General features: G+C 38.9%; 4 protein-coding genes across 4 annotated transcripts in view; 3 read left to right on the top strand and 1 right to left on the bottom strand.

Annotated features, from left to right (window-relative positions):
- The window catches only part of LOC142349475 (uncharacterized), a 477,119-nt gene that overhangs the window by 175,105 nt on the left and 274,420 nt on the right, over positions 1–27,594 (top strand). The gene's annotated exons all lie outside the window — the stretch shown is intronic.
- LOC142349478 (uncharacterized) overlaps positions 1–27,594 on the top strand; it is a 254,211-nt gene that overhangs the window by 29,761 nt on the left and 196,856 nt on the right. The window lies entirely within an intron of this gene.
- Positions 5,406–11,140, top strand: LOC142349186 (uncharacterized). Its single transcript, XM_075400598.1, has 2 exons — positions 5,406–5,799; positions 11,044–11,140. Exons 1-2 carry the CDS (start codon positions 5,486–5,488, stop codon positions 11,138–11,140), a joined length of 411 nt encoding a protein of 136 aa, XP_075256713.1. The 5' UTR covers positions 5,406–5,485.
- Positions 12,812–27,249, bottom strand: LOC142349367 (uncharacterized). Its single transcript, XM_075400854.1, has 4 exons — positions 26,991–27,249; positions 16,280–16,434; positions 14,901–15,124; positions 12,812–13,206 (listed from the first exon to the last, which is right to left on the bottom strand). Exons 1-4 carry the CDS (start codon positions 27,113–27,115, stop codon positions 13,015–13,017), a joined length of 696 nt encoding a protein of 231 aa, XP_075256969.1. The 5' UTR covers positions 27,116–27,249; the 3' UTR covers positions 12,812–13,014.

Raw genomic sequence — 27,594 nt, forward strand, 5'->3', positions numbered from 1 at the left:
CACCGTAAAATGTTTTCCATACAAATAGTTTTTGAAGTATTCAAGAGACCAGAATACACATAGAAGTTTAAGTTCATTTGAACTATAACGTTCTTCGCATGAATTTAAAAATCGAGACGCAAATGCGATAGGTTTCCACCCATCAACTGTTAGCTGTTCAAGAGCTGCTCCGAGGCCGGAACGTGACGCATCACATTTCACGCGCGTTTCGAGTTGCGGGTTATAGTGGCTGTTTGCGATTGCGTTCGCAATGGGGGTTTTAATCTCGTTAAAACAGTTCTCATGTTCCGCTGTCCAGACAAAATTTGATGACTTTCTCAGTAATGGGCGGAGGGGGTAACTAATTTGAGCCAGATTAGGGATGAATTTCCCAATGTAGTGGACTGATCCTAAGAAAGAACGGAGTTGCTTTAGAGTTTTTGGAGCTTCGAGTGTTAAAATAGCAGCTGTTTTGCTTTCAAGATGCGAGATACTTGATTGCGAGATTTGGTATCCAAGCCAATCAATTTCTAACTTCCCAAAATGACATTAAGGAAGTTGTATCCTAAGATTTTCATCGTCTAATCGTTGCAAACATTTCATTACATAGTTTTTATGTTCTTCCAGAGAGCCTTTATTAACAATCAAAATATCGTCTAGAAAACAATATGTATTTATTAAGCCAATTAGGGTGTAATCCATAGCTTTTTGAAATTCAGCTGGCATATCTGTGAGACCGTAAAATCCTGTTTGAAATCTGTAAGTGCCGGTCATATCACCACTGATGATAATAAAGTTACAGTGATTGGCCGTGTTAGCATATAAATTCAACTGATAGTAAGCGTATTTCAAATCAATCGTAGAAAGGTACCTTGTGTTTTGCGACGCGGGAGCACTTGTTTGTTGAGAAATGGATTCAATTAACATATCAATATTCGTCATCTGATATTTATTCTTGTGAATGGCTTTGTTTAATACTTTGGAATCCAGTGCGAGTTTTTTTGTTTGGTCTTTCTTTACCGTAACTACAATTGGTGATATAAAATATTTATCAGGACAGCTTGAAAGTTTTATAATATGTTTTTCGTCTAACAGTTTTTTAAGTTCCATATTAACTTTTTCTTGTAGATTAATTGGAATACGTCTACCTTTTTGATGTCAAGGTTGAGAATATTTGTGAAACTTGGATTTTGCTACATGACTTCTCGATCTTCCAATACGCGATATCAATTCAGGACAAGTTTTTGCGATTTGTTCTTTGAATTCTGAGGATGAAATGTTGTTGAAGCGATTACGTTTTTGAGATGTAGATTGAGTCACTGCCAAAACCAAGTTGATAAAATAGATCCCGGCCAATTAGAGACTTTAGTCCATCAGATACAACTGTGAAGGTCGCTGAATCACATTTCCAACCCTTGCTCGCTATTGGGGATTGTATCTTTCCCTCAACCTGGATTGGTTCATTTGAAAAGGTCCGAGGTTGTTGGGACACCTGTTCGTTAATCTAGAAAGCGCAAGGACTGCATTGTACCACTTGCGATGCGAGAGAACGGTTGAGAATACTACATGCGCTCCCGGAGTCCACGAGTAGTGTGGTGTTGAGATTGACAATCTTGATTGGCATGTTGAGTGGTTCTACTCTCTCTACAGCGTTCTCAATCACCGCAACCGTGTAATCCTCTTATCCACTACTGTAGTCCGATTCATACAGTTTGGTGGGTTGTAGAAAATTCAGTGAGTCTTCGGGATGCGGTTCTTCTTCCACAACACGTACCATCTTTTTCTTTGAGTTTTGTGGTTTTTTATTCACATTCCTCTGTTTTCTACAAACCTTCGAGAAATGATTTAGAAGTCCACAATTGTTACACGTTTTGCCCTTCGTGATACATTTTTCACGGTGATTTGGAAGTCACATTCCTCTGCAGTTTGAGCAATTGAGTGTCGAACGATTGTTTTGTTTTGGAGCATTGTTCGTATTTTGCCAGTACGAGTTTCGGGAATTAGTGGCAAATTGGACCGCCTTGACGTTTGCCGGAACAACCATCTTGTTGTGTTGCTGTATTTGATGTTGGTTTTGCATCCCGAGTTCCATGAAGTTGATTGCTAGCTCCAAAGCCTGCCGCGGTTTGACGGTTTCTTTTAGGAGTTCTTTTTGAATTTCAGGATCCATCAGATTAGTGATGAAGACGTCGCGTATCAGGGTCTCTTCCTTGTGTTCAAAATCACAGTTTTCTGCCAATTCCTTTAATTTTCCGTAGAAATGTTCTACTTTTTCTCCACGAAGTTGTTTTGTAATCAAAAAGACATGAAGATCGAAAGTTATGTTGCGAGGGCGAATGAATGCCTCTTCCACGATCTTCCAGAAGTCTACAGTAGCGAGGGTATCGATCATGATATGCGGGTTCTTGCAATTGAGAATGCGACATCCTTCTATTCCGATACTTAGGTAGAGTAGAGATGCAGTTTTACGATGTGCCAGTGGCCACGGTTTGTCAGCACCCATGATACCCACTTCTATTAGTCGTTGGCATTTGTTTTGCCAGTTCATTTTCTGTTGCGCGTTACGTGCGTTCCTCTCTCTCTCCGATTGTGCAGAAGCACCCAATATTGTCTCCTCATATATTGGCTCAAGAGCGAGTTCCACCATCTCAGGTTTAGGTCCAAGTAGCGTATCGAGAATTATATTCTCCTTTGCCAACAGTGCCAATTTGTACTGCACTCTCCATTTCTCCCAGCGAAGAGGGGGATCGGGTGTAGGTTTGTCCCAAAAAGGGTCAATTCCGAGAGGTGTTCGTTTCGTTGCTGACTGCGCCATGTCGTACTCGTTTCAAATAGATTAGCTATATGGGGTGCGAGTATGCTTAGAATTATTTAAATAGGGATTTTGCGGAGCGAAATCGTGATTCGAATTATTTTCGCTTATTCGCGGAGCGGAATTGAAGAATAGAAATGTTAACTGAATTTGAATTGTAAAAGTTAGCAGAATGAAAGGAACTGAAATGTTATGCTTGTTAGCAGACGTGAATACGTGATCAGACATGTCCGATCACGAGGCGGGAAACCAAGAAGGAAATCATTAACAGATCACAAGTTGCAAACTGAATAAATATGAACAAGATTATCAAGGGCACTTATTTGAACTACTTTACAACATCATATAAGATATACTGCATCGGGTAAAATAATAAATGATGATAGCCTCAGGTATCACAACACGCTTACTCTCGCTTAATAACGGTGGAATACGGGTGGACGCCTCGGCCCGGGGTTTATTTGACATTCACTCATTTGCTGATGGAAAATCTGGTAAGTGAGTCACATTTAGTTTTCTGGACTTACTGCAAGAAATCTAGATATGACAAGAAACGTTGGTAGATCTAAAAAACACCACTTTTGGCCAGTTCCTTATCGAAAAGTCAAAATGGCTAAAAATTTGAATTTTAGAGTGCAAATAAATTCAAATTAAGTGAATCAGATTTGGTAGGTAGGTGTGGACAAATTTGGCGGTTTGTGGTGCATTTGAACCAAATGATTGCAATTAGCAGGTGAACTAATAATGTGTTCATTAAGTGCAAGAAAGAAACGACACAAATCATCTGTCACAATTTTAGGAAAGCCCACCAAAAAGTGCCCGGAATTCCAATTAAAAAGAAAAACTTCAACGTTTTAAAGCTGTACTTCTGCCAGCAAAAGCTGCACTACATTGAACAATCATAATAAAAGATGAATCTGATTAAACTAAATTATGATGTTGATCTTTGTTTTTATTAAACTATTTTTATGAAGTATCGCGTTTCTAGTGTAATAAATCAGACTTAAATGTTGAGTGAATCCATTAATAATGAAAATCAAAGAACTGTGGAGTGACAGTGGACTGCCCGACTTGAAAGACATACATCAAAAAGATTTTCTACCATATGCTTACTCAATAACTCAACAGTCCAATAAGTCAACTAAAGATAAGATTTAAAATGCTTTGACGTACAGAAACAAGAAGAACGAACAGTTGGCGATCAACAGCAGTGCAAAAAGCCGCCTCCCAGTTGGCATAAGTAGGCTGTAAACGGAGCTGAATCCTGTGCATCAAAGTGCATACAAGAGCTATGGAAAAAGAGGCGAAACACTTCTGAAATGTTAATTTCGCCCACTTCCCGGGAGCTAACAGATTGGAACGGAATAGCCGTCCGAAACACCTCTCCAACAATCTACAAGACGAAGGCCTCTTCTGGCCTGCCTAAAAACTGGTCTGTCGACACGTTGCAGTGCGAGTGGCAAAACAACTGAAAACGAACCAGCATTAAGGGAAATTGTAAGAAGATACGGATTTCCTAAACTGTCTCAAAGATCTGCACGAAAGCACCTCATACGCAGTCAAAGGGCAAGAAGGAGATAGTGACACGTGGGATCCTGGCATCCCGAGCGAGGACTTTGTGTGGAATGCCCCACTTCTCCAAAATTGTTCAACATATACAACCAGGTAGTGATGCGCGCAGCCGAGAAGAAAAGAAAGGAACAGGCAGCTTCGCATGGACTACAATTAGGGATAAAGTGGTATTGGCTACTATGAAACAGGACCCCCAAATGACAAGTTCGGCAAGCCAAACAGGGAAGCCAAACAGGAAAGCCACGGAGGAAGCGTTCAGCCTGTCTGTTTTTGCAGATGACACAACAGTCCTCGGCACATCCGAGGAAATACAACAAGGAACATCATCAATAAAGACAGTAAAGAGCCGTTTCGAGGAGGAGAACAACGATGTCAAAAGGAATCACTCAAGTTCGGAAACTCAGATGCCGGAAGCATACGAATGCTTTGAACTCTGATGGACCCCTTAACGGATGTTAGGAACAGACTGACGAGAACGGCCGAAACGGAAACCACGCCTAAGGAGGATCAAACTGACCCAACGCAAGCAAGCAGTCATAGTTCAAGCACGTGTTGAGCAAGAAGATGCAACAATGGATCGATCGCATATACCACTACATATGGAGTTTAAGCGGGAAGCCCCGTTGATCAAAATGGAAAGGACCAAAAACAACATGCAAGACGCCAGGAACCAACTTAAAAAAGCTCAGTTTGAAGACTGAATAACGCCATCTCCAAAGGATTGGACATGTCATTCGGCTTCCAGAAGAGCGACCCACAAAAATAGCCGCCCTAGGATGGTTACCTCAACTGGAAGAAGATTTCGAAAACAGAAAGAATTCGAGAAACACGCCACAGTATTAGAAAAATCTTCTCAGGGAGATAGGCATTGACGCAAGAAACCTCATCGCCGTGGCAACAGACAGGACGAAATGGAGAAAATATTGGGCGACAGATTGCACCATCCAGCGGAGTGGGAACAGTGCATGGCGAACCACAAAGAAGACGACAAAGAAAGCCCCACCGGCAGATACGGACAAAGAAAGCCCCACCGGCAGGGAAGCGACGGAGAAGCCTCTGACCTGCTAGCATTGTGGCAAGCTCTGCAGAAAAGCACGAGGACTGGGGATTCAAGAGAGACGAATGCATCGACAGCAAACCAAGAAGTTCTCATGTCAGTTCTGCGAGAAAGAGTTTACAACAGCCTCAACACGAAAGAACCACGAGAAGACCTGCGAAGACGAACCACAACGAGACGGAAACAAACAGTTCAAAGTATGTAAAACGTGGATGGAAAACTCAAAATTTGCCAGACACAAGAAAAGACACGCAGACTACAGCAGAGGACGACAGAGAGAGAGAGAGCGGACCTCCTGCATGGAGATGAAACCTAGACACGACAAAACAAGGCAATCAACAGCCCTAGCATATCCTGCCAAAATGAATTATCAAACCAGGTTCTCAGAAAATTTTCAACATTTGCGTCAATAAAATAACCTGACCAACTTGTTTCTCTGATTTCATATTGCAGCACCACTGTTGCATTTTGTTAGTACTAGCTGAAAGTAGACAAAAAAATCAAACAGTGTTTTATTTCGAATAATACAAAAAACATTTTGTCTCTGTTTCTTTTAGCTTTAAACCAACGCCATGTTCTTCATATGTTTTTTCGACGAATCCTTTTCCTCGATATATGAAAGAAATATCGAATTTTTTTGTTAAATAACCCTAATACCGCCAAATAAGAAACCTCTCTCTTTACAGTGAAAGTTGTTTAGTTGAATTTAGTTAGGAGTTAATAACAGAAAAGAGTTTAGTTGAAATTAACTTTTTGATATTGAGAATCTGGTTAAGTTAGTTGCATTTAGTTGTTTTAACTTATTGAAAAAAGAACTAGGTACCGCAAGAAACTTAGTAATTTTCTTCAACTAGCAAAATCTCACTTTGGCGCTTCCTCAATTGAAAAGAAAAAACGTTGCTAAAAAATTGTTATTTGGAAAGCCAGTACTTTGAATTTTTTGATAAAATTTTCTGTTCTCATCAAAAATTTTTCCTAAAATTTAGGTTAAAAAACCAATTCTTAATTTTGCAAAATGTCTCAATTTCAATCCGGAAAAGAACTTTTATCTGTTCTCCGCGTTTTAATTCTCTGCATAAGGTTTCAACACAAATCCTGTTTGCCCTCGCGCCTTGGAGCCAGACATGCTGGGCACTAAGTGTTGCCGGTGAGTAAGATTTCTAAGGTCTTCCGCATTATATACCCCAGCTTAGTGGTTAGATAACGTTTAACCCCCATCCAATCAAGGCAACTATACCATAATGGGAGGGCTATAGTTTCATGGGAGGTTACTATTACGAGAGAAACCCGATTTCTATTCTAACGCATAAAGTACACTTCAATTTTACTGCTAATAAAAGACAGCAATGTAGCTGAGTCGTATCAAAAATTTTGGAGTTTTCTCTCTCTCAAAAACCACGTGCATTCTTTCCTAATTTTTTTAAGTCTTCCTTAGATTTTTGTTTAAAAAAACTAAAATCTACTCTGCAGTACATTGATCAAACAATTGAGCAAAATTTTGAACACATTTTTTGGTACTTCAAGGCAAATTTCCCCAAAAAAAGTCTTGGAAGTTCAAAAACAATTTATTACTCCATTAAATAAAAACGACAATTAAGAAACCTTGAGCACCAAAATTGACCTTATAATCAAATTTAATGACCATTTTAAGTGTGAGATTCAATTTCATACAGCAAACGGGTTAAATTTCATTTTGTTTAGTTCTGTTCAGGTATCATGCTGATATTTATTTAGCGCGTTTCGCAAATGGAAAGATTACGCTTTATCTTACTTAGATCTGAATTGCACAAACCCGTTCTATAAAAAATAAGCGCCGTTATTACTGAATTAGTACTTTCTCAGCGTTTTTACAGAACACTTCATTGCTAGGATCTTTTCCGTTTGTGCCCTTCCCCCCTTAACTTAGCGGGTTAATATTATCACCCCCGACGCACATGCCAAATTTTTGCATAGTGATTTACTATGTTATCTCACGTGCTCTGTAACTGGGGGGCATATAACATACTGGGGGCACAAACAGAAAAGATCTCATTGCTAATTCAAGCTTTTTAAACAAAAGGTCACTTCAGAAATAGCTCAGCTTTTTATCAAATTTATTGAGCGCTAATTAAAAACATTCGGATAAATTCTGTTCCCCCAGTGTTTTTTATGACCCCCCGTTGCAAATTATATGTTGTTAAGTAGCACGTTACTATGTAAGAATATAGCACGTGCGCCGGGGGTCATAAAAGATTTATGCTTACTAAGCTGGGTGGGGGGGACAGAATAGATCCAAGCATTCCTAACCATTTTCAGTTTCCTGTCTCAAACTTGGAAAAACCTGGAGCTTAAATGCAAAACTAGCGCTAAAAATGTTCCGAGAAGGGCGCTGAATTTGTGCTTAATCGCCTTCTTTTCCTCGTTTCTGAAATTTTCACTGGTTTTGACAACCATTCAGCAATCCCTATGCACAAGCTGATTTCTCTCTGACACCTCAATCCATGTGAATTAAGAACTAAACACCAAATTGATGGATGAAATTGTCGCATTTCTCCCTAATATTGGCTGTCACCAAGCCGTGACTTCTAGAAGTTAACTTGTTTCAAATTGATTGGTGGGTGAAACAGTCCGCTCCAAACGAAATAGAGCGCATAGAAAAGTATGATGGAAGTCAGCTTTCCACAGAGAAGAAGAGAAAAATATTTATACAGAACGAGAGATATAAAACCTGCCAATTAAAGCTGTATATAGAGTGATTTCGAATCATAAAAACGTCAAACAATCTGTCTGTATATCCAAATTGCTAATAAAACGCATTTAAAATTCAACAGTCTAGAACCGTGTCATCATTTCGTTACGTCGGCCTTATTAAAAAGAATGTCAGGGTAATAACCAAGAATTTCAAAGCTCACAGTAAATACTATATGACAACAGAAAGTTTTGACATTGCCTCTGTCTTTTTAGATATATTTTTCAACTTAGAGTACTTAAAAATGGTTAATACACCTGAAAGTTATTACAAAAAATAAAGAAGGTGTCTTTTGTAAAAAAATTTAACTGATACGACCAAATACAGCTCACAGTAAATACTATATGACAACAGAAAGTTTTGACATTGCCTCTGTCTTTTTAGATATATTTTTCAACTTAGAGTACTTAAAAATGGTTAATACACCTGAAAGTTATTACAAAAAATAAAGAAGGTGTCTTTTGTAAAAAAATTTAACTGATACGACCAAATACAAAAATTAAATGCTTTCAAAAATCTGTTTAGGATCTTTAGAGAAAAATGAAAAAAAGCATCCTGATAAAAAATGTAATCAAAATTTTAACGAAATTCGGAGCAACTCAATTTGAGATTCAGAACAAAAATGCCTGAATAATAAAGAAAAAGTAGCACAAGAGTACTTGAACAAAGCAACGTTTTTTCAGTTAATTTAACGTAGTTGCATGAGTTGAAATATTCATTTTGACTGCTTGCTTAATCAGTCTGAGAAAGTTCATTTTAATTCTTCGGCATAATTTGGAAAAGTTTGCTTTTTGACTTCTAAAACTTTGCAACTAATGCTTTGAATTGTTTTTCTCCGCGTGTTAATTGGTAAATATCTAACTCAATTGAACTTAAAAAAACAAATAAAAGTTCTTTTTTTTTCATGGGTGCTTAACAATTTTTAGCTTTCTCATGAAACTGCAACAGATTTCAGACACTTAGAGTTGTTAGAGCGAAAAAATACATCGCACTCTGCTGAAGAGAGGACATCAAAGTTTTCGATGAAGACTTTTGATTTTTTTCCAGAAAAAAATCTAAGTGTTTTATATATTATGCTCACTTCTTCCCGGTTTGCTGGTCATACAAAAATCCTGGTAAACATACGAGGTCATGTATGATTCCTGGTAATTGTGCAAGGTCGTATATGATTTGTCTGATATCTTGGTAATCATACAAAGGTCAAACAATTTTTTACAAGGTCATATATGGAAGTTTGATTTCCTGGTAATCACAAAACTGGAAAAGAAATTTTTTCATGAAATCATTCAAGAACAAACTTAAATCACGTTCCAGCATTTTGTCAGTAATTTTACTCAATAATGAGGAAAGTTGATTGTTTCCTTCTTATCATGCAAGATCAAATGTGATTTTATGAATACTTTGTAATCATAAAAATAATAAAAAAGGAATAAAAAAATAAAACAAATCTGACACAATTGCATCAACCTGCAAAAAATTAATTCTTGTATGACTTGTATGCGATCATAATTGATTTTTGTATGGCTACTAAGTATTGACAAACCGGGGTGACTTAGCAACTGATTTTTCATTTCAAAAGATTTGATTGGAAAAATTATTATACTTAAATAGCAATATCAAGAGTAATCTATTATTAGAAATGGGAAGACTTTAACTAGTATAATAAAAAACATGCATTGGAGGAAAGGGGGACTAGGATTCGAAATAGGCAAAGCTTCACAAAAATTTTTCTATAATTACTTTTTTTCTATAATTGCATATTGAAAACTTACAAAAGTAAAACAAAATAAATTAAAATATTTTTTATAGAAAAATATTTCGAAGAATATTGCGAGATGAGAACGTATTGGAGACTAGAATTTAACGGGTTGAAGCGGTACTAAGAGAGTTATTGTACTTATTTGGCGACCTCAATCTATATCTAAATAAATATAAAATTGGATGAATTGAGAACAATTTAATTTTTTTGCATAATCTTTACAGGTTTTTTTTTTAAAAAAGTGACATTGTGATTGGGAGGAGAACAGTTGAAAGCCAAAATGAAATTTTGTCTGACACCTCTCACGTTTGCAGATCGATGTTTTTCAAGAAAAGCCAAAGATAATCTACTAAGACAATGCAAGTTTTTTTTTCTTGCTTACTGACCCAGAAAAAAACCAAATCAAAGAATTAGATGTAACACAACGCAAATTTTTATGCACTTTGTAGTCAGAAAAAACTACCATGCTTCAACACAAGAACTCTACATTAAAAAAACACTTATGAAGCTTAAGTTTTCGTGAAATCATTAACAAATGCCGTGAAAATGGTTCAAAAGGAGTAGCTAGTTCATTCATACTACCCGCAGAGAATAGACCAACAAAATAACCGATCTAAAGGAGATTAGACAGTGTTATACTCATACTTGATCAGGAAAACACATTTTGGGCTTAACTTTATAGATTCAAAGGAATCCGTTTAAATAGATTTAAATTAATCTAACTGTTTTAAATTTTATGAGAAACAAATTTTATCAAGTGCTTATGAGAGACGAATTTTAACTGTTCAGAACTCAGCAAATGCTTGAAATTTACTTAAGGCGAGCACACAAATTCCTCTTATACTGCCTGTTGCTTGCTAAAAGTAAAAAAAAATTGCTTCACTGACGTATTATTCTTTTGTTATTTATTCCTTAGGTGCCTAATAAAAGGAAATTGAGTCTACTTTATTCGCTTACTTGTACTTCATTTTTTAACGAATTTTTTTCTAGGATTCCATCATTTAGGCTTCCAGCGGCTAACTACAGCTTTTCAATGCTACTTTTGAGGTAATTTGGATCACTATTTAGCCAATAATATGAATTCATAAACTAATTTACCTTTATATATAATTGATTGACACTAATAATTGTTTCAGTCAGCCGAGACATCAGTTGGTTGAAGATCTATCTTCCGAACAAAAACAGGCAGTAAGTCCAGAGTTAAAAAAGATTGATTTTACCACAATTTTATAGTAATGAGCGTGTTGTGAAAACATTTTTTTTTTGTATGTCAAGAAAGCCAACATATTTTAATGTTAAAGTACAATTTTTGAGGGATGAAATTTTTTGTAATCGGGGATGGGGCAATAATGGTTAGAGCCCAACTAACAGCTTTCAAATATGAATGAAAAACGCAAAAACATCAAGTGTCTGGGTAATTCTAGTTATGAGTGTGTGTGCTGTGTGTGTTGTATGTATGGCGTTGAGCGTGTCGTGCAAGTGGATTGTGAGTGTGATCGTGCGTACTTCTGAGTGTGTGTGTGTGAGAGGGAGAGGAAGAATTTGTGTATGTGTGTGATTGCATGTGTGTTTATGTGTGTGTGCGTATGTATGTGCGTGTATGTATATGGGTGTTAAGGTGTGATCTTCGAGATGTGCAAGAATTGTTCCGGATATCTACAATTGACGTTTGATCTGCAGTGAAGAAATGTGCCTAATGTCGGATGTCAACTGATTTTGGGGAAAACTTTATAATAGTCTTTCATTGCTTATTAAAATGTGTTCATTAACTAATGTCCATTAACTAATTTGCGCGGAAAGGGAACATGCTTTTTAAGGATTACAGTTATTTCCTGTAAACGCTTGTCATAAGTTGGTGAATTTAACGGATTTTAATTGATTCATATCGATTTGAATAGAATTTTTATCCTACAAAATTGACTTAAATGTATTTTAATAAGTAAAATTGTCCAAATTGACTACCTTGAATAGATTTTTTTAAATTCCTTTCTCAACGATAATCCATTTAAACGCATATTTTTGTCAATAAGATGAGTGCGGGTATTCGCGTTTAATTTTAAAAAGAAATCTTGGAAAAAGGCTGTTATGTTGTTTGGTAGTTGTTGAGGTAACGTAGGAGCTTTTAGAAGTTTTTTTTAGGAAGAAAACAATCGGAAGAAAATTTTATAATGTGATTCTTTAAGAAATTTGTTGATGTTTATTATTTTAACTTGTTTGAAAGTATTTTTTTGTTTCAAGTATATTTAACCGTATGGTTATAATTTTAACTTACTTGTTGCAAAAAAGGTTCTTTTGGGGTAATTATATCTCTCATAGCAAATGTCGTAATTCTACTCCCCCCCCCCCCCCCCCCCCCCCCCCCCCATAAATCCTCTTTAACCAAACTGATTTTGTAGCAGCAAATCAGTTTGGAATTGAATTTTGTCATTTTAATAATCAAAAATCATTATCACTCGCCCAGTGAGAGGTGTTTGAAATCAACCAATGAATAGGAGTTTAAAACTAATCATTTTGGGGAGGGGAAGGGGGTTGAAACAACTCAATGGGGAAATTAAGAACCGCAAGAACCAGTTACATGACAATTTACCCAATTCCATTTTGCCCAACGCCATTTTACCCAATGCCAATTTACCCAATGCTCTTTGATCTTTCTGTTCAATTTTCCGATGTTTGGTTGAGTTTCACATCTAGTCCCACGGGGCATTTAATTATATGGTAGGCTAATTAGTCGTTCTGGTAATCGCAAAAATAGGGTAAAATAAAGTTGGCATTGGGTAAATTGGGATTGGGTGAAATGGAAGTGGGTAAATTGTCCCCCGACACCTGACAAACCAATAGGGGGGGATTAAGAACGTGAATAAACTTAGAAGTAGAATATGGTGATCGGTCTAGCGACGAAGAGAATTTTTTAAACAAGATGTGAATTTTCAATCAAATCGCGATAGCAGTGAACATAATCAATTGATTTAATTAGCTACTTTGCTTATTTTTTGTGCAACAAATTTGTGATAAAGCTATAACAAACATAAATTGCCGCGAAATAAAACATAAAAATGTCAAACAAACATCAGCGTGCGCAACCTTTGTAAAAATAGCCATCAATTTGTTCAATGAAGTAAGTATTTTATTTGGGAAAACACCAAATTTTTCATTGCAAATTCGACGTCTGCTCCTGTTTGTTCCCAGTTTGCCCGGATTCCGATTCGAACACTCCTGGTACCCAGCAGAAACTTGTCGTGTTTAATACCAAATGATTCTCCGTGAATTTGTGATTCGTATTTTGTCCATTCGAAAGGTACCTGTGCACTCACAAACATTGGAAAAGAGCAATTTTAGTTTTTTTTCAAAAGCAAAACGAAATTGAACAAAAAGTATTCTTTTGCGATCAAGGTTATTTCTGATTTTGGCTCAATTCTGCAGCAAACATTTTTTGAACAAGTGTTGGAGTGATGAAGAATAAAAAGCAAGTCAGCATTTTCAAAAAGTGTCGTCACTGAAACCCAACGGCAGGGTTCCAAACCTACCTTTTTCTGGTAAATCTAGTGTAGCGAAAAATATGGTCACTACGAGAGGCAGAAATTGATTAAGCATGAGCAATTCGTTCACAGCAATTATACCGTCCCACAACTTTCCTTTTTATCAATTTTTTCTTGACCACTAAAAAAAATTTTAACGGTTTTTTCAAGGTCATTTCTTTTCATGCTATTTTTGCTTTCGCACAGATTTGACCAATCTTACTTTTGACGCAAAGAATTGGCCAATCTTAAACATGTTATTATATTCAAAGCAGCGATAAAATTTGTTTTTAAGTTTCATGTTTTGTTTCTATCTTTCGTTTCTATCTTTCGTTTCTATCTAAGATAACATACACCACATGCATGTCTTTTGTATCTTGTCTACTTAAGTTAAGATACCGGATATTGATACATTAGTTTTCAAAACTTTAATGCAGTTTCTGATTACTCTACGAAATTGAATCTGTGAATTGATTGATTTGTTTTCCCAGAGGAGTGGATTTATTTTTCTTTTTTTTGGCTTGAAAGACTACTGCTAACTCAATATTTATCAAAAAATTCACTTTACGAAAAAACATCAGCTAGTTAATTATAACAAAAAGATTATTTCAATTAAACATTGATTTTAAGAAGCGGTTAATTTTTTGGTTGCATAAACAAGATCTTTGGTATACAATAAACCCCCTTTCAGTCTTAACTGTGATTACATTGAAATTTGATGCTAGTAAGTGCGCGGCGTAATACAACAAAGCTCGCCTAGAAGGCATAACATCAATACTAAAGGATTATTAAAAGTTTGTTTTAAAAAACCAACTGCAAGAGCTTTGTAGTGGTTGAAATCAATTCAAATTTTCAAAAAATTGTCAACTCTTTTATGCTTTTGACAAATATTTCAATGACTAGGCTGACTTTTATTATTGTTTTAAATACATTGAAAAGATTTTTTTAAGCGCTCACTTTGAAAACTAAAACGGTAATGCAAAAAAAGCAAAAAATCGACTATAGAAGATTTCAAAACGATTGACCGGAAAATAATGGATTTTTATCGGATACGTTTTACGATAAAATTTTGTAACAAGATATGAATACGAGTTAAATGTTGACAGATCATATCCCTAAAAGAATGGGTTTTTTGCCGTTAGACCTCCCACCAGCTATGTGGTCATATAACGCATAGCCTCCAATCATGGCAATTATAGAATAAGGGGGGTATATTTTCGTGGAAGGGAGTCTATAATGGAAAGACCCGAAGTATGCTTTCAGGGCTGGAACCATCAAGCCGCCGAAGAGCAGTTAGGGATTTCGATCGCTTTCATCCCACTAAAGCGGACTTAGTTTCTAAGTTTTAAAATGCACATGTTCCCAGAAGGCTGGGTTTTGTTTATCTACCTAATGAACGCTTCATCTATTCGTTAAAATATTTTTTTCTCCAAAATTTTTACCGTTTTTTTTAAATTAATGTTTGCATGCGCAAGCACCATCTGAGCTCTCAACGCAGGATAAACATTAGCAGTGCCCTCGTTAACATGAACCCTGGCTTTGGTCACACCTGGTTTGATCTCAATTGAAGCGTCCATCGGAGAAGAGAGAATTATTTCCGTTGAATTTTTCTTCGAAATTTTGAATAAAGAGTAAAGAGGAAGTTGTTCCAGATCACCGTCCAAATAAAGGCCAAGAAGATTTGTTGGTGAATCATCCCAGACTAAAATTCGAAAACAATCCCAACAGCCAGCATTATTTTCCATTTTGATACATTCTTTGGATCTATTCTGCCCCCCCTTTTTTTTTGGGGGGGGGGGGGGCAGAATAGATCCAATACTTAATAATATAGCCAAAGTAAACGTACTTGCTTACGCTTTTTTGGGATCCTTTCTGTTTTTTTTTTGGGGGGGGGGGGGCTTTTGAAATTGCGCTTAACCTATTCTTTCCTCCAATGAATATTTCAGTGATGGTACATATGCAATGCCACTTGCCCATACGTCAATAACACAGCAAATCAGTACTGATTCATGATATTACAATAGTAAAACGCTGTAACATTACTGGGATCTATTCTGTTTGCCCCCCCCCCCCCCTCCCCACCTCCCAGCTTAGTGAGTATAAATCTTTTATGACCCCCAGGCGCACGTGCTATATTCTTACATAGTAATGTGCTATATAACAACATATAATTTGTAACTGGGGTCATAAAAACACTGGGGGGGGGGGGACAGAATAGATCCCATCATTGTTTCATAGTACTATAAGGGTTTTGTTTCTTTTTTTCGAATCTTTTCATAGAAAATGTGGCATGATCAGAATATTTGCTTACCCTGATCATAATCCTGCATAGCTCGAAAAATTAAATTGATTTTTGAAAAAAAACCGAAAAATCGAATTTTGAGTCTAAATTCATAAAGAAAACAAATGTTATGCTGTCCGTATAACGACCATTATAAAACCAAAAACGCCCTCAAGACCAACAGGTTCAAGGTTGATTTACTATTTTACTATAGAAATATTAAGTATCAGAACTGTTTCACCCAGTTACTAGGGTCCGGGTAGTAAAACTATATTTCAGGTATCATGATACAATGTTGTTTTAAAACTTAACTATGATCTGGTCATGTCTGGGTTGGAGTTTGAATTTTAGCGCCCTATGACAGTTGGGATTTTTTATTGGATCTGATAGTAGATCTATTCTACCCCCCCCCCCTCTCCCCAGTGTCATATTGAGCCCCACAAACAATTTATATATTCTTACTATGTATTCTTATTATAGCACATGCGCCCCGGGGGTTCAATAACTATATACCCACTAAGCTATAGGTGGGGGAGGGGAGCAGAATAGATTGTTGATGATTAGGCTGTTCTGTACCCGTTTGATCTTCCTCGATTGATAGACTCTTGCGATCTTCGCTCACCCCAATGACCTTGACAGGCGGGAATTGCGTTTTCCTGTTGACATGCTGTCGTTTTATGCTGCGTCCTTTTTCGTCAAGACAATCAAGATAAAAATATGCTTTCGATTTCTCCTGTTCATTTATGACTCCTTTAAATTTTAAATTAACAATTTAAGCGGTAGGAGGGCAACAATAGTACTGTTATTTATTTTGTTTCAATGGATTGGTATTTTGCAACATTCTCGCAAAAATCTTGCAATTTTTGCATTCATTTTCAAGATTCAATTTTAGCGCTCAATTTCAAGATTGAATTGATGAATAGCTGTCTGCGTGGGGCTTCCTAGTTCAGAATTGACTTTATGGCTGAGGCATATTTAAGAGAACTTATAAAATTTTAGAGAACTTTTTAAAAATGGGGCCTTTTTTTAAAAAAAAACTCCTTCAAACAAAAAAATTCAGAAAAATCAAATTAATTCAAATAAATTTTTGAAAAATCCAATGATATCGATACTAAAAATTGCCTTGCATTCAGTTATTGTCATATCGTATCTTCTCACAAAGAAGAACAAAAGTTTCTTAGGTGAAAAATCTTCACACAGAGAAAAAAATATCCCGAAATTTTTCGTCAGTGCAAAAATTTTAACAAAAATGAGCAGCCCAATCTGAAAAAAATTCTGTAATTAAAAAGTTGCCCTATTTGAAAAAACTCGAAAAAGTAAACATGAAATCGTAACGTTTTATAATGATTAAAATCTGAAAATATGCTAACGCAGAAAACAAATTAAATAGAATAAAAAAAATTATTCTGTGATGAAGGAGTTCGACAATTTGAGCTCAGCAGTTCGTGAATTTAAAAAGTGAGGAAAAGAACCATCCTTCGCTACAGGTTTTAAGTTTTGTTGCGTTGGAATCGTTACAGATAGATTTTTTGTATTTTTCAATGAATGGAACCCTTAACACTAATGAAAATTAAGCGATTTATTGTGCCTTGTTTTTGGAGTTTCTAGAGTTGCTAAAATATTCTAGAAAAAAGCATTAAAAAGCAATTAACGGGTTTCAAGAACTTCAAAAAGTATACTGTTCCTGTTACTGAGTCTTCAGTGTGAGGCGGACTAATCTGTGTTGAGTCTGTGCCCACAGGAAGCTTACAATCACTAAACCGAGCAAGCCGGGACAAACATCTGAAGAAACACTGAAACTCCAAAACAATTTACGCGTCGAATAAAACAAGAGAGTGTGCTTCAACTGATCTCTTTCAATAAGTTTAAAGATGGAGAGAGTGTTCTCAAAGCCTGGAGCGGCACCATATTAAAGGTGTAAAACCACTCTTTCGGATGCTCAATTCAGTCTCTTTTGATCATGAAGCAATGTAAAATAACGAGATAAAGAAGCATTAACATTAAGTAACGTATTAGCATTGTCACTTATTAAGATCATGGTGAACATATCAATCAGTGGTTTTTTAGACGGCAATTTTTGATGCTGTATGTCTGCGTGTAACAGTATGAATGTTAGTTGGTTTGGGTTTTTGCCTTCTACGGTGTGACTTAAATTCATTCTGGAGTTACGGCTAGTAAATTTGCTCTTTTCATCCATTTAGTATATTACTGCTTTGCCGTAAATCAGTTTGTTATTTGAATATATTAAACCCCAAAATGACTTGTGCTAGTTTGTCTTGCAGTAGCATCTCTCCTCCTTCCTAAGGTGCGACTTAAGTTTATTCTCGAGTTACGGCTAGTTTTTTTGGTTGAGTGTGTTGCTGTGGTCTGCTAGCATAGTACTTCCCGACCCCCCCCCCCCCCCGCTCGTTGATTAATCGTCTCCCGCCCGTTCCCTTACGTCTTTTTGTACCGTTGCACGCTACTCGCTCAACGCTTCCTTTCTAACCTTCCCTTCTCCCGCCGCGTCGTGTGCCCACTGCCCGACATTTCCGCTCCGTCCGTCTCGTTTCCCGTTCCTTCGTGTGTCGCTCGTTCAGCATTTCTGTCCCGTCCGTTGCGTTGCCTATTTCCTACCCGCGTTTTCGCCGGTTCCGTTCCGTCTCCTGTTGGGTTGAGCGCCGTTCGCCCGTCTTTCCCGCCCCGTCCGTTTCGTTTCCCGTTTCGTCGTGCTTCGTCCACCCGGTCCTCTATCGCCGGTTGCCTTTCTTCTTGTTTAGTCTCACGTTGCTTAAAACTCCGTTAGACGCTTTTTCACTGTTGCTACTTTTTTTCGCCGAGTAAATCATTACTCGGTTTCTTCTTTACTGCTATCGGCGTCTTGATTATCAAGTCGTTGTCATTTGGGCTCGGTATAACCCACTCTCCACGTGTTTGTTTGGATGCTACTTACATTGCATTGAGAAATTAGCCATTTCAATAAAAAGGCCGAACAGCAAAAGAAATTGAAAAAGCTCTTTAATGCAAGATCTAATCTATAATCTGAGTTACGTAACATCCTTAAGGAAATCACAGATGCAATAGATTGTCAAGACAGGAGGGTTAAAGCCAAACGTGTTGTCTCTAAGTTGAAGGATGTTTTCAGTAAACTGGTGCTGAAGAATGAAGAACTATTTGACTTGGCCAGTAAAGCCGAGGTCCCAGATTCAATTTATCCTGTTCTTGAGCAATGGTTGGATGATGTAACTAAGAAGAATGATAAATTCTTGCATGCGGCAAGAAGCTATATTGACAGTTGCTGATCGAGACATCGTACGCGAGGGTGTTAATCCTCAAGGGAGTACAAGAGAAGTTCACGACGAATAACATCATCAATGTCTAGCCAGCGTAAACATAACTTTCTCATGGCAAAACTAAAACGCGAAGAGGCTGAGAAACAAGAACAAGCTGCCATGCGCCTTGCTAAGCAAAAACACGAAATTGCCATGAGAAAAAAGGAGCTTGAAATAAAAATGGAGCAGATGGCACTTCAAGAATTAGAGGAAGACCACCGCCAGCGTGTTGCCGCAGCTAAATTAGATGAGGCCGATTTAATGGATAATCGTTCATTGTTTAGTCACCACTCAAGTGAACATCATTTACTTAAAGATAGGGGATTAGATAGAAGTCAAAGACTTGTTCAGGATTGTGTAAATTCGTTTCCACCTGGCAGTTCAAGGACTGCTGCAAGTGTGTTAAATTTTTCTCGTCCTGGTTCAGAAACCGCTGACCCTCCTGTTCAAGATACTGCCCCTAGTAATCCTGTAGAAAACAAAATTAATGTTGCCGGTAGCCTAAATCACCTTGAAATGCTTTCCCAGTACACACGACCGGGAGTTGCATTTTGTGTTGCTCAGCAAGAAGCGTTGTATCGGGAATACCTCCAGGCTCAAATGTAGCAGTCACTCAGTGATCAAAGGTTGAGCAGGCACATAGTCACTCAGGCATTGGTAAAGTGAACCCAGTGAACAGAGTATCAGTCGACGTACAAAATGTTGCATTCTCACCACCTCAGCCACCTATGCAACCTTCCTGGCCACCGACACCCGTTATGGCACCAACGAAATCCATCTTTGTGCCTGATTATTCAACAAACACACCGGCAAATAAGTTCTTGGGTCCAAAAAGCTCCAGTGTGCCTGGTCAATTACATCTGTCCATCCCTCATGTTCCACAACAACAGAATCCACCTCAAAGTTACATTCCACTCCAAACACAAGTCCCTTTTGCCCATTCCCCGCATTATGCCTATCCACCTCTAAACCCATTCGTGAACCCACCACCCGTATTCCCGCCTCAACAATTAATTAATCCTCAGCCTCCCGTGATTCCGTCGCCCATTCCATCGAGCACAGCAACATTTTTACCCGTCCCCCACATTTCACAACAAAACATTGTCCATTCACCTCAAGCCCGCCTGGTACCGTGTCCTATCGCACCAAAATGTCCCCTCAACCGTAACCCCAATTTAAATGTGTGGTGTTTTCCTCAGAATGCCTCCCCAAAAACGAACGAGGTGACAAATAATGCAGCCATTTTCCATAACGTTCAACCAACACTTCCCTGAAGCACTGCTAACGCTGCCAGCAGCCATAACCATCTCACAATGGACTGCACCACAAAATGTTTATAGCAATCACGAAGCAACTTGTAGCAACCAAGTAAACCCATTCAGTAAGGCAACTAACATCACTCCACCTTTTGTCACGCCGGTTATACATCCAACATACGGGCATACTGCTCCGATACCATTGTGCTGGGGTGGCCTACCGCATCCCAGGCCTCCGCGCCAGCATCTGAAAAAGCAAGCTTAATTAAAGCATTCACTGACACATTAACTAGCAAGAGGAATGATCCGCTACCCTAATTGAAGCTGTCCCAATACAATGGGGATCGCCTACAGTGGCACGAATGGTATGGTCAATATAAAAGCGCAATTGAGTCTCAGTACTTAACTGATGATGTAAAATTGACATACCGTAAGACCCTCGTAACTGGTAAAACTAAAACAGCAAAAGCTGAGTTCGCCTACTGCGATTCAATGTACAAAGATGCACTGAGGACCTTAGAACGTAAATTTGGCCGACCACAGGCGGTCGTAAGTGCACACTTGGATAACCTGAACAGCATTCCACCTTTGAAAATGCACAACAGCGTTAACTTCATTAACTTTCCGGGGTACATTTCAAATCTTGTCGGGGTATTTAAATTGCTGTCTTACGATTCGGATTTAAAGAGTGCTGCGCTTTCCAACACTGCCGTACAGAAGCTACCACCCAATATGAAGGAGTCATGGTCATTCTTCACGGTCAAAAAGCATTGGGTGAAACCTACTGTTCTCGATTTTAACGACTGGTTAAAGGAGAAGGCCGAAGCGCACAATTTAATGAAGAATACCGCAACTAAAGCAAGGACTGAGGATACAAAACAACTCAGTAACAAGATCAAAAGTTGCTTCGAAGCCATTTGCTGCAAATACGCAAGACAAAAGTAATTTTAGGCCGCAACAGAGTTCTCTGTCAACATCAATCTTTAGTTGCATTGTATGCCAAGGCAGCCACTGGCTGTGGGAATGCCGTGTCTTTAAAGAAAAGACCCTCACGCAAAGAGACACGGTCGTGGCTGAGGCAAAGCTCTGTTTCTCCTGTTTGAGTGATAAACATATGTTCACGCAGTGCAAAAGTCCCCGTAAATGTAGAAAAGTTGGTTGCAACAGCTCCCATAACACCTTACTTCACGGACCTGAAAGGGTTTTTCCAGCTAAACCCTCATCAAACTACAACATCAATACTTTGAAGTCGAACGCAGGTACTAGTAGGCCATCTACCGGTCAACAGCAACCAAGCAACAAAACCACTTTGTATTCTGTGATGGATGTCAAAGGCCTCCTTCAGGTCACGGAACTGAAACTTACTAATTCTTCTGGTACTAGTACTACGGGGTTGGCTTTATGCGATACCGCTTGCAGTAACTTTTGGGTGTCCGATAGTCTGGCAGCTAGACTCGGTTTGCAAGGTACCGCATAAAAACTTACCGTGAAGGGTATAAACACAGAAGAAATCATGGACACAAAGATTGTTCGATTGACCGTGACACCTCATGAAGATCAAGACTTTGAAGCATTTACTGTACGTCCCTATGTGAGGGAAACATTAAACGTAGTTTCAGACATCATTGACGTTAAGTCCCTGCAACAAACATACCCACATATGGCCGTCCTAGATCAAGTCAAGTATAGCTATGGGAACATTGAGATGATACTTGGACAGGATATCTACCATGCCATCCGCCCGTTAGAGTTTTTTTCAGCCGGCAAAAACTGCTCACCGTTCGTTGTCCGCTTGCCCATAGGTTGGGTTCTAAGTGGCCCCCTCCTGTCAAGTGCACGTTTAATCTCGACATGTTTCAAAGCCAATATTGAACAGGACTTTGAACTGGCTTGTCAAGTTAAGTCATGGTACGATATTGAATCGTACGGCGCATACAAGCAGTTTGACCCACGATCCGCAGCGGATGTTCGCGCGCAGGAAATACTTGAAACAACAATTTTTCATAACTGGCAAAGATACGATGTCAGTATGTTATGGGCTGATGACAACATCCAGCTCCCGAACAACTACTTTTCGTCACTGGTACAGCTCATGTCTCTCGAAAAGCGGCTTTTGAGAGACACAACATTGAACGACAATTATGCTAGTACCATCTGTGAAGACTTGGAAAAAGGTTACTTAATTACAGTCCCTGATGCTCACAAGGTCAAGCAGCGGTCCGATAAATAGTGGTACCTACGACATCATACCGTAATCAACCCGAACAAACTGGGGAAAGAGCGTACGATATTAAGTGGTGCAGCAAAGTTCCATGGTACTTCTTTGAATAAATCTTTGCTCACTGGCCATGACCTGCTCCAAAACCTAATCCATGTACCACTGAGGTTCCGTCAACATCAATTCGCCGTGTCCGCAAAAATCGAGGGTATGTTCCTCCAAGTGGGTCTCCCTGACTGCGACCAGCCATCATTGCGTTTTTTGTGGCGGGAGGACCCCACAACAAATGTTGTAGTGTATCGTTACACGCGGCATATATTTGGGGCTAAAGACTCGCCTACATGCGCTAACTATGCATTGCAACGCACGGCCCAAAACAATGTCATTCAGTACACGGAAGCAACCAAAGCCGGCCTAGAAAACTTCTACATGGACGATTACTTGGATTCGGTGGAGTCACCTGAGAGGGCTCTCAAAAGATCGAAGGAGTTGGTGCACCTTCTCCATCTCGTTGGGTTCAAGCTTACTAAGTTTGTTAGCAATGTACCAAATCTGGCTTATCAAATTGATGGGTCACCTCAGTCCACCGAACCGAAAGTAATTGCCTCATCTAAGGAGGACTCTTCGCACGTGCTTGGGTTGAAATGAGATCACAACAATGATACTCTGGTTGTGAGTCGGGGTACCTCCAGTACAGTAACTAAGTCTTTAACACAACGCTTGGTATTGAGCCTAGTGTCTAAGGTATTCGATCCCATTGGCCTAGTGGCACCATTTACTGTTGGTGCCCGATTGTTACTAAAGGATATCTGGCGTGTCAACGGGCAGCACTGGGATGAAGAATTAACAAAAGACACCGCTGAAAGGTTCCTCAAATGGAGTGTAGAACTACCCAAGCTTGCCAAAATGATTATACCAAGGAGCTACTTTTCCGGAAACTTTGAACACCTGGAACTACACATGTTTGGCGATAGTTCACAAGAGTTTTTCAGTGCAGTTGCATTTCTCCGATCCTGAGTAACTACTTCGAGTGGGCCCCAAACGGATCTTGCGTTTGTCCTGGGTAAATCTCGCGTAGCACCTATAAAGGTGATGACAATTCCAAAGCTAGAGCTGCAAGCTGTTTTACTGGCCGCTCGGTTGAAACAAGACATCTGTCGAGCCCTTACTGTGCATGATAACAAAGTTTTTATATGGACCAATAGCACTACTGTCTTGCAGTGGCTAAACTCCACAAGCAAGCAGCAGTATTTGTGGCAAACCATGTATGCGAGATTTTAGAACACACTAGCGTTGACGAATGGAACCACATTGCCTCAAGCGATAATCTGGCAGATACCGGCAATCGTGGTATCTCCGCTAATGTTTTGCAATCAGGTAGCTGGGTGAGGCGTCCACATTTCTTGAGATGGTAGGAATTCCCGTTCAAACCAAGAACCAAAGTAGTAAAAAAAAACATCAAACTGGGTGTAGTTACTAAGGAAACTGACGAAATCAATACATCATTGGCCGCATCCGTAACCAAGTCAACTAAGGAACCGCCCCGCAACTAATTCCCTTTGATAAGTACAGATCTTATTAGAAGTTGCTACGGATAACAGCGTACGCACTCTGCTTGTTACCTTCTCACGAATGTTACCGTAATGCCAATGGTAGCATCATAGACCCCACGGAGCTTGACGAAGCCGAGCGTCATTTCCATTATTTTGTCCAAAGAGAGTCATTCAATGCAGGAAGAAAAGATCTCCTCGAAAACAAACCCGTTAACGGGGCAATGCGACTACGTAGTAGCCGCATTGCCCCGTATTCTCCCTTTATTGGGCCAAATCGTCTAATCCAATCGGCTGGCTGCATCAAACGGTTGGTCGAAGTTGACTTTGATGTAAAACATCCTATCGTTCTCAACGCACGCCATGCATTTGTAAAGTTGTTCCTTAGGCACAATCACGTTAAACATCATCAACAAGGTATTGACTACCTGCGGGCTAAAGTACAAGAACGTTATACCATCCTCAAATTACGATCCTCGCTGCGTTCAATTAAATCCAACTGCGTCACGTGCAGAAAGTTCCGAGCTGCCACTATCCAACCAATCATGGCTGACCTTCCAGTAGAAAGACTCATATACCAGTCTCCACCCTTCACGAACACCGGAGTCGACTACTTCGGTCCGTTTTACGTTACTGTACGTAGGACTACCGAGAAGAAGTGGGGTTTCCTCTTCACATGCTTGACGACCCGTGCAGTTCATGTTGAAATCGTTCGCTCCATGGACGCCAGTTCGTATGTAATGGGAGTGGAGCGGTTGGTCTCCCGTCGGGGTACACCTGCCATTATTTGGTCAGACAATGGCACTAACTTTGTTGGCGCGGAAAAAGAACTACGCGAGAAATACGAGAAGTGAAACACCATCAACATCGCCGTTGATTTTGCCCACAAAAGCATTAAGTGGAGGTTCAATCCGCCCAGTGCAGCACACCACGGTCGCATCTGGGAGAGGCTGGTATGTTGTTTTGAGCGAATAATTTACACCATCCTCGGTGGTCGTCGTCTCACGGATGAAGTTTTGAACACTACTTTTTGTCTCGTTGAACACGCACTTAACGCACGCCCGTTAACGCCCATAAGCGCCGACCCGTCCGACCTAGGCGCAATAACACCTAATCATTGCCTACTCGGTAACCAAGCAACAGCAATTCCGTCAATCGTTGGCGTCGACGAGTTCGATCATCGTAGACGGTACGCCCGCGCACAGTCGTATTCTAACACCATTTGTTCACGTTGGATCAAAGAGTAAGTACCGGCGCTTAACCGGCGTTCCAAATGGCAGACGCCTGCCGAGCAACACCTTAAAACCGGTGAATTGGTCTGGGTAGTTGAAGAGACCAACCCAAGGGGTAACTACCCTACTGCTCGGATCAATGAACTTCGTTACGGTTCCGACAGCGTTGCACGCTCCGCTGACGTGTGCACGTCCACCGGATCGCTCGTCCGCCCGCTTGTAAAATTAGTACCGATTCTCCCAACATCTTCTTCTGTGGGCCGGAGGATGTTACTGAGTAAAGCGAGTAATATATCAAAATGCGTCATTATTTATAGCTAATCGGAATCGAGTATTTAAATGCGCATAGAAATCGTTCCAATTTACGTACAAAGCTCAAAAAAAGTGCAATTAACATAATTTCAAGTAAATCTAATCATAACATCTATTAGATAAGATATGATTCGGCAGTAATTTTTGGGTTTTTGGATGCATTGGTACAAAATGGCGACTGGCATTGAACTGATTCTATATCAGACAAAATACCGGCCAAAAGAGCATCACAAATTGCCGTCTAAAAAACCACTTGTTGATATGTTTGCCATGATCTTATTACGTGACAATGCTAATACGTTACTTCATGTTAATGCTTCTTTATCTCGTTATTTTACATTGCTTCATGATTAAAAAAGACGGAATTGAGCATCCGAAAGAGTGGTTTTACACCTTTAATAGTTCCTTCAAGATTGATAACAATTTTGATGATTGAGAATTAATCAGAAAATTGTTACAAACTAAAAACTGAATACAATTCAACTGAAATGAAATAAAGCAACCAAATTTCTTAGGAAAAGGAACAAATCAGCCAAAAACTTATAAAAATGCCAAAACAACATCAATTGAGTTAGCAAATTTGCCATGGCCGCGTTTCTAGATTAACTGCTAGACATTAGCAATTCTCAATAGCTCCTACATTGCTGTACGTTTTTGATAATACATGAATAATTTGATCCAAAAACTGCTACATTGACATTTAAATTAAAAAAGCTAAATTTAGAATTTCTGATTGAGCTGCTGATCCAGATTATTTTGATGCAAGTTTTTGAGCAACTAACTTCATGAATGAGGACAAAATTAGCTAAAATGCCTGATTTTTGTCACCGGTTTGAATCAAATATATTACACTATCAAAATAAAGTTGCAATTTTTTTAATTTCAACCGAATGATTACGAAATTTGTGAAGTCTAGAGATATTTTTCGTCTAAAAAATGATTTACCATTTCGTTGTATATTATCAAAAATGACGTAATTGTCAGAAAATTACTTTCAAATTCAACGGAAAAATGAAATCATTCAAATTTTCACAACATTTATTAACTCCAGAATAATTTGCTACACATTGGAAGGTCACACAGCTCATATACATCATTCAAAAAGACGAAAGACAAAAACTAATTACTGTAGCTGGATGGGTTTTCTTATCACAAATGTCTTTGCGTCAGATATATCGATTGGTCAAACCTGACTGGACAAAAACCGGCTGAGTATATAGTTTATCCCCTCCTCCCGTCCTCCCCCTCCCCCCCCCCCCACCCTCCCTCCCCCTCCCCTCTCCTCCCTCCCCTCTCCCTCCCCAGCTTACGGAATAAAAATACGCAACTGGAAAGCGGAAAAAACTTCTGAGATAATTTTCATCATAGATTTTTGTCAAGCTTTTAAAGGTAGTCAGTTGAAAAACTTTCCTTTCCAATGCTGCGAACTTCCATTGATACTGTATAAGTTGAACTGACATCGATGTCGATTCCCTTGGCCAGAGTGACGTCAGAGGATATTCCCCTGATAGTTTTGACAGATTCCATGCTCATTGACAAATTACGCACTTATCCGAAATTAATCAGACCTGAACAATTGTATATGACTTTATAATGAGTAACTCAGTCGAAATACCAATATAATGTTGACAGCAAACTAACGCAGATTCGTTCGTGATATTTATTTTCGGTAATTCGGTTCAAATGAGTGAATCATTTGAATGAGTGAATGAGTGAATCATTCAAGTGGAATGTAAAGAAACAAGAGGTTACCAGTTAAGTGAAAGTAATTATAGGCAATGATGCCTGTCACCAAAATGTGTACGATTTGGGCTACATTATGAGGACACTTCAAAAAATATCCAGTTCAAAAATTTCCTCTGTGAGTGTAACAATCAGCCCGAGGGTGGGTGGGTGGGTGATTGTTTGACGGGATGCGGTTAGCAATCCAAAGGAAACTCTGATCAGATTAGCCCATCTCCGAGCACAAAGAGGAGGGGAGGGTTGTTTATGGTGTAAATTAATGGGCCCGG

The sequence above is a fragment of the Convolutriloba macropyga genome, chromosome 11 (genome assembly GCF_964194025.1).
Source record: "Convolutriloba macropyga chromosome 11, txConMacr16.3, whole genome shotgun sequence".
Lineage (NCBI taxonomy): Eukaryota > Metazoa > Xenacoelomorpha > Acoela > Convolutidae > Convolutriloba > Convolutriloba macropyga.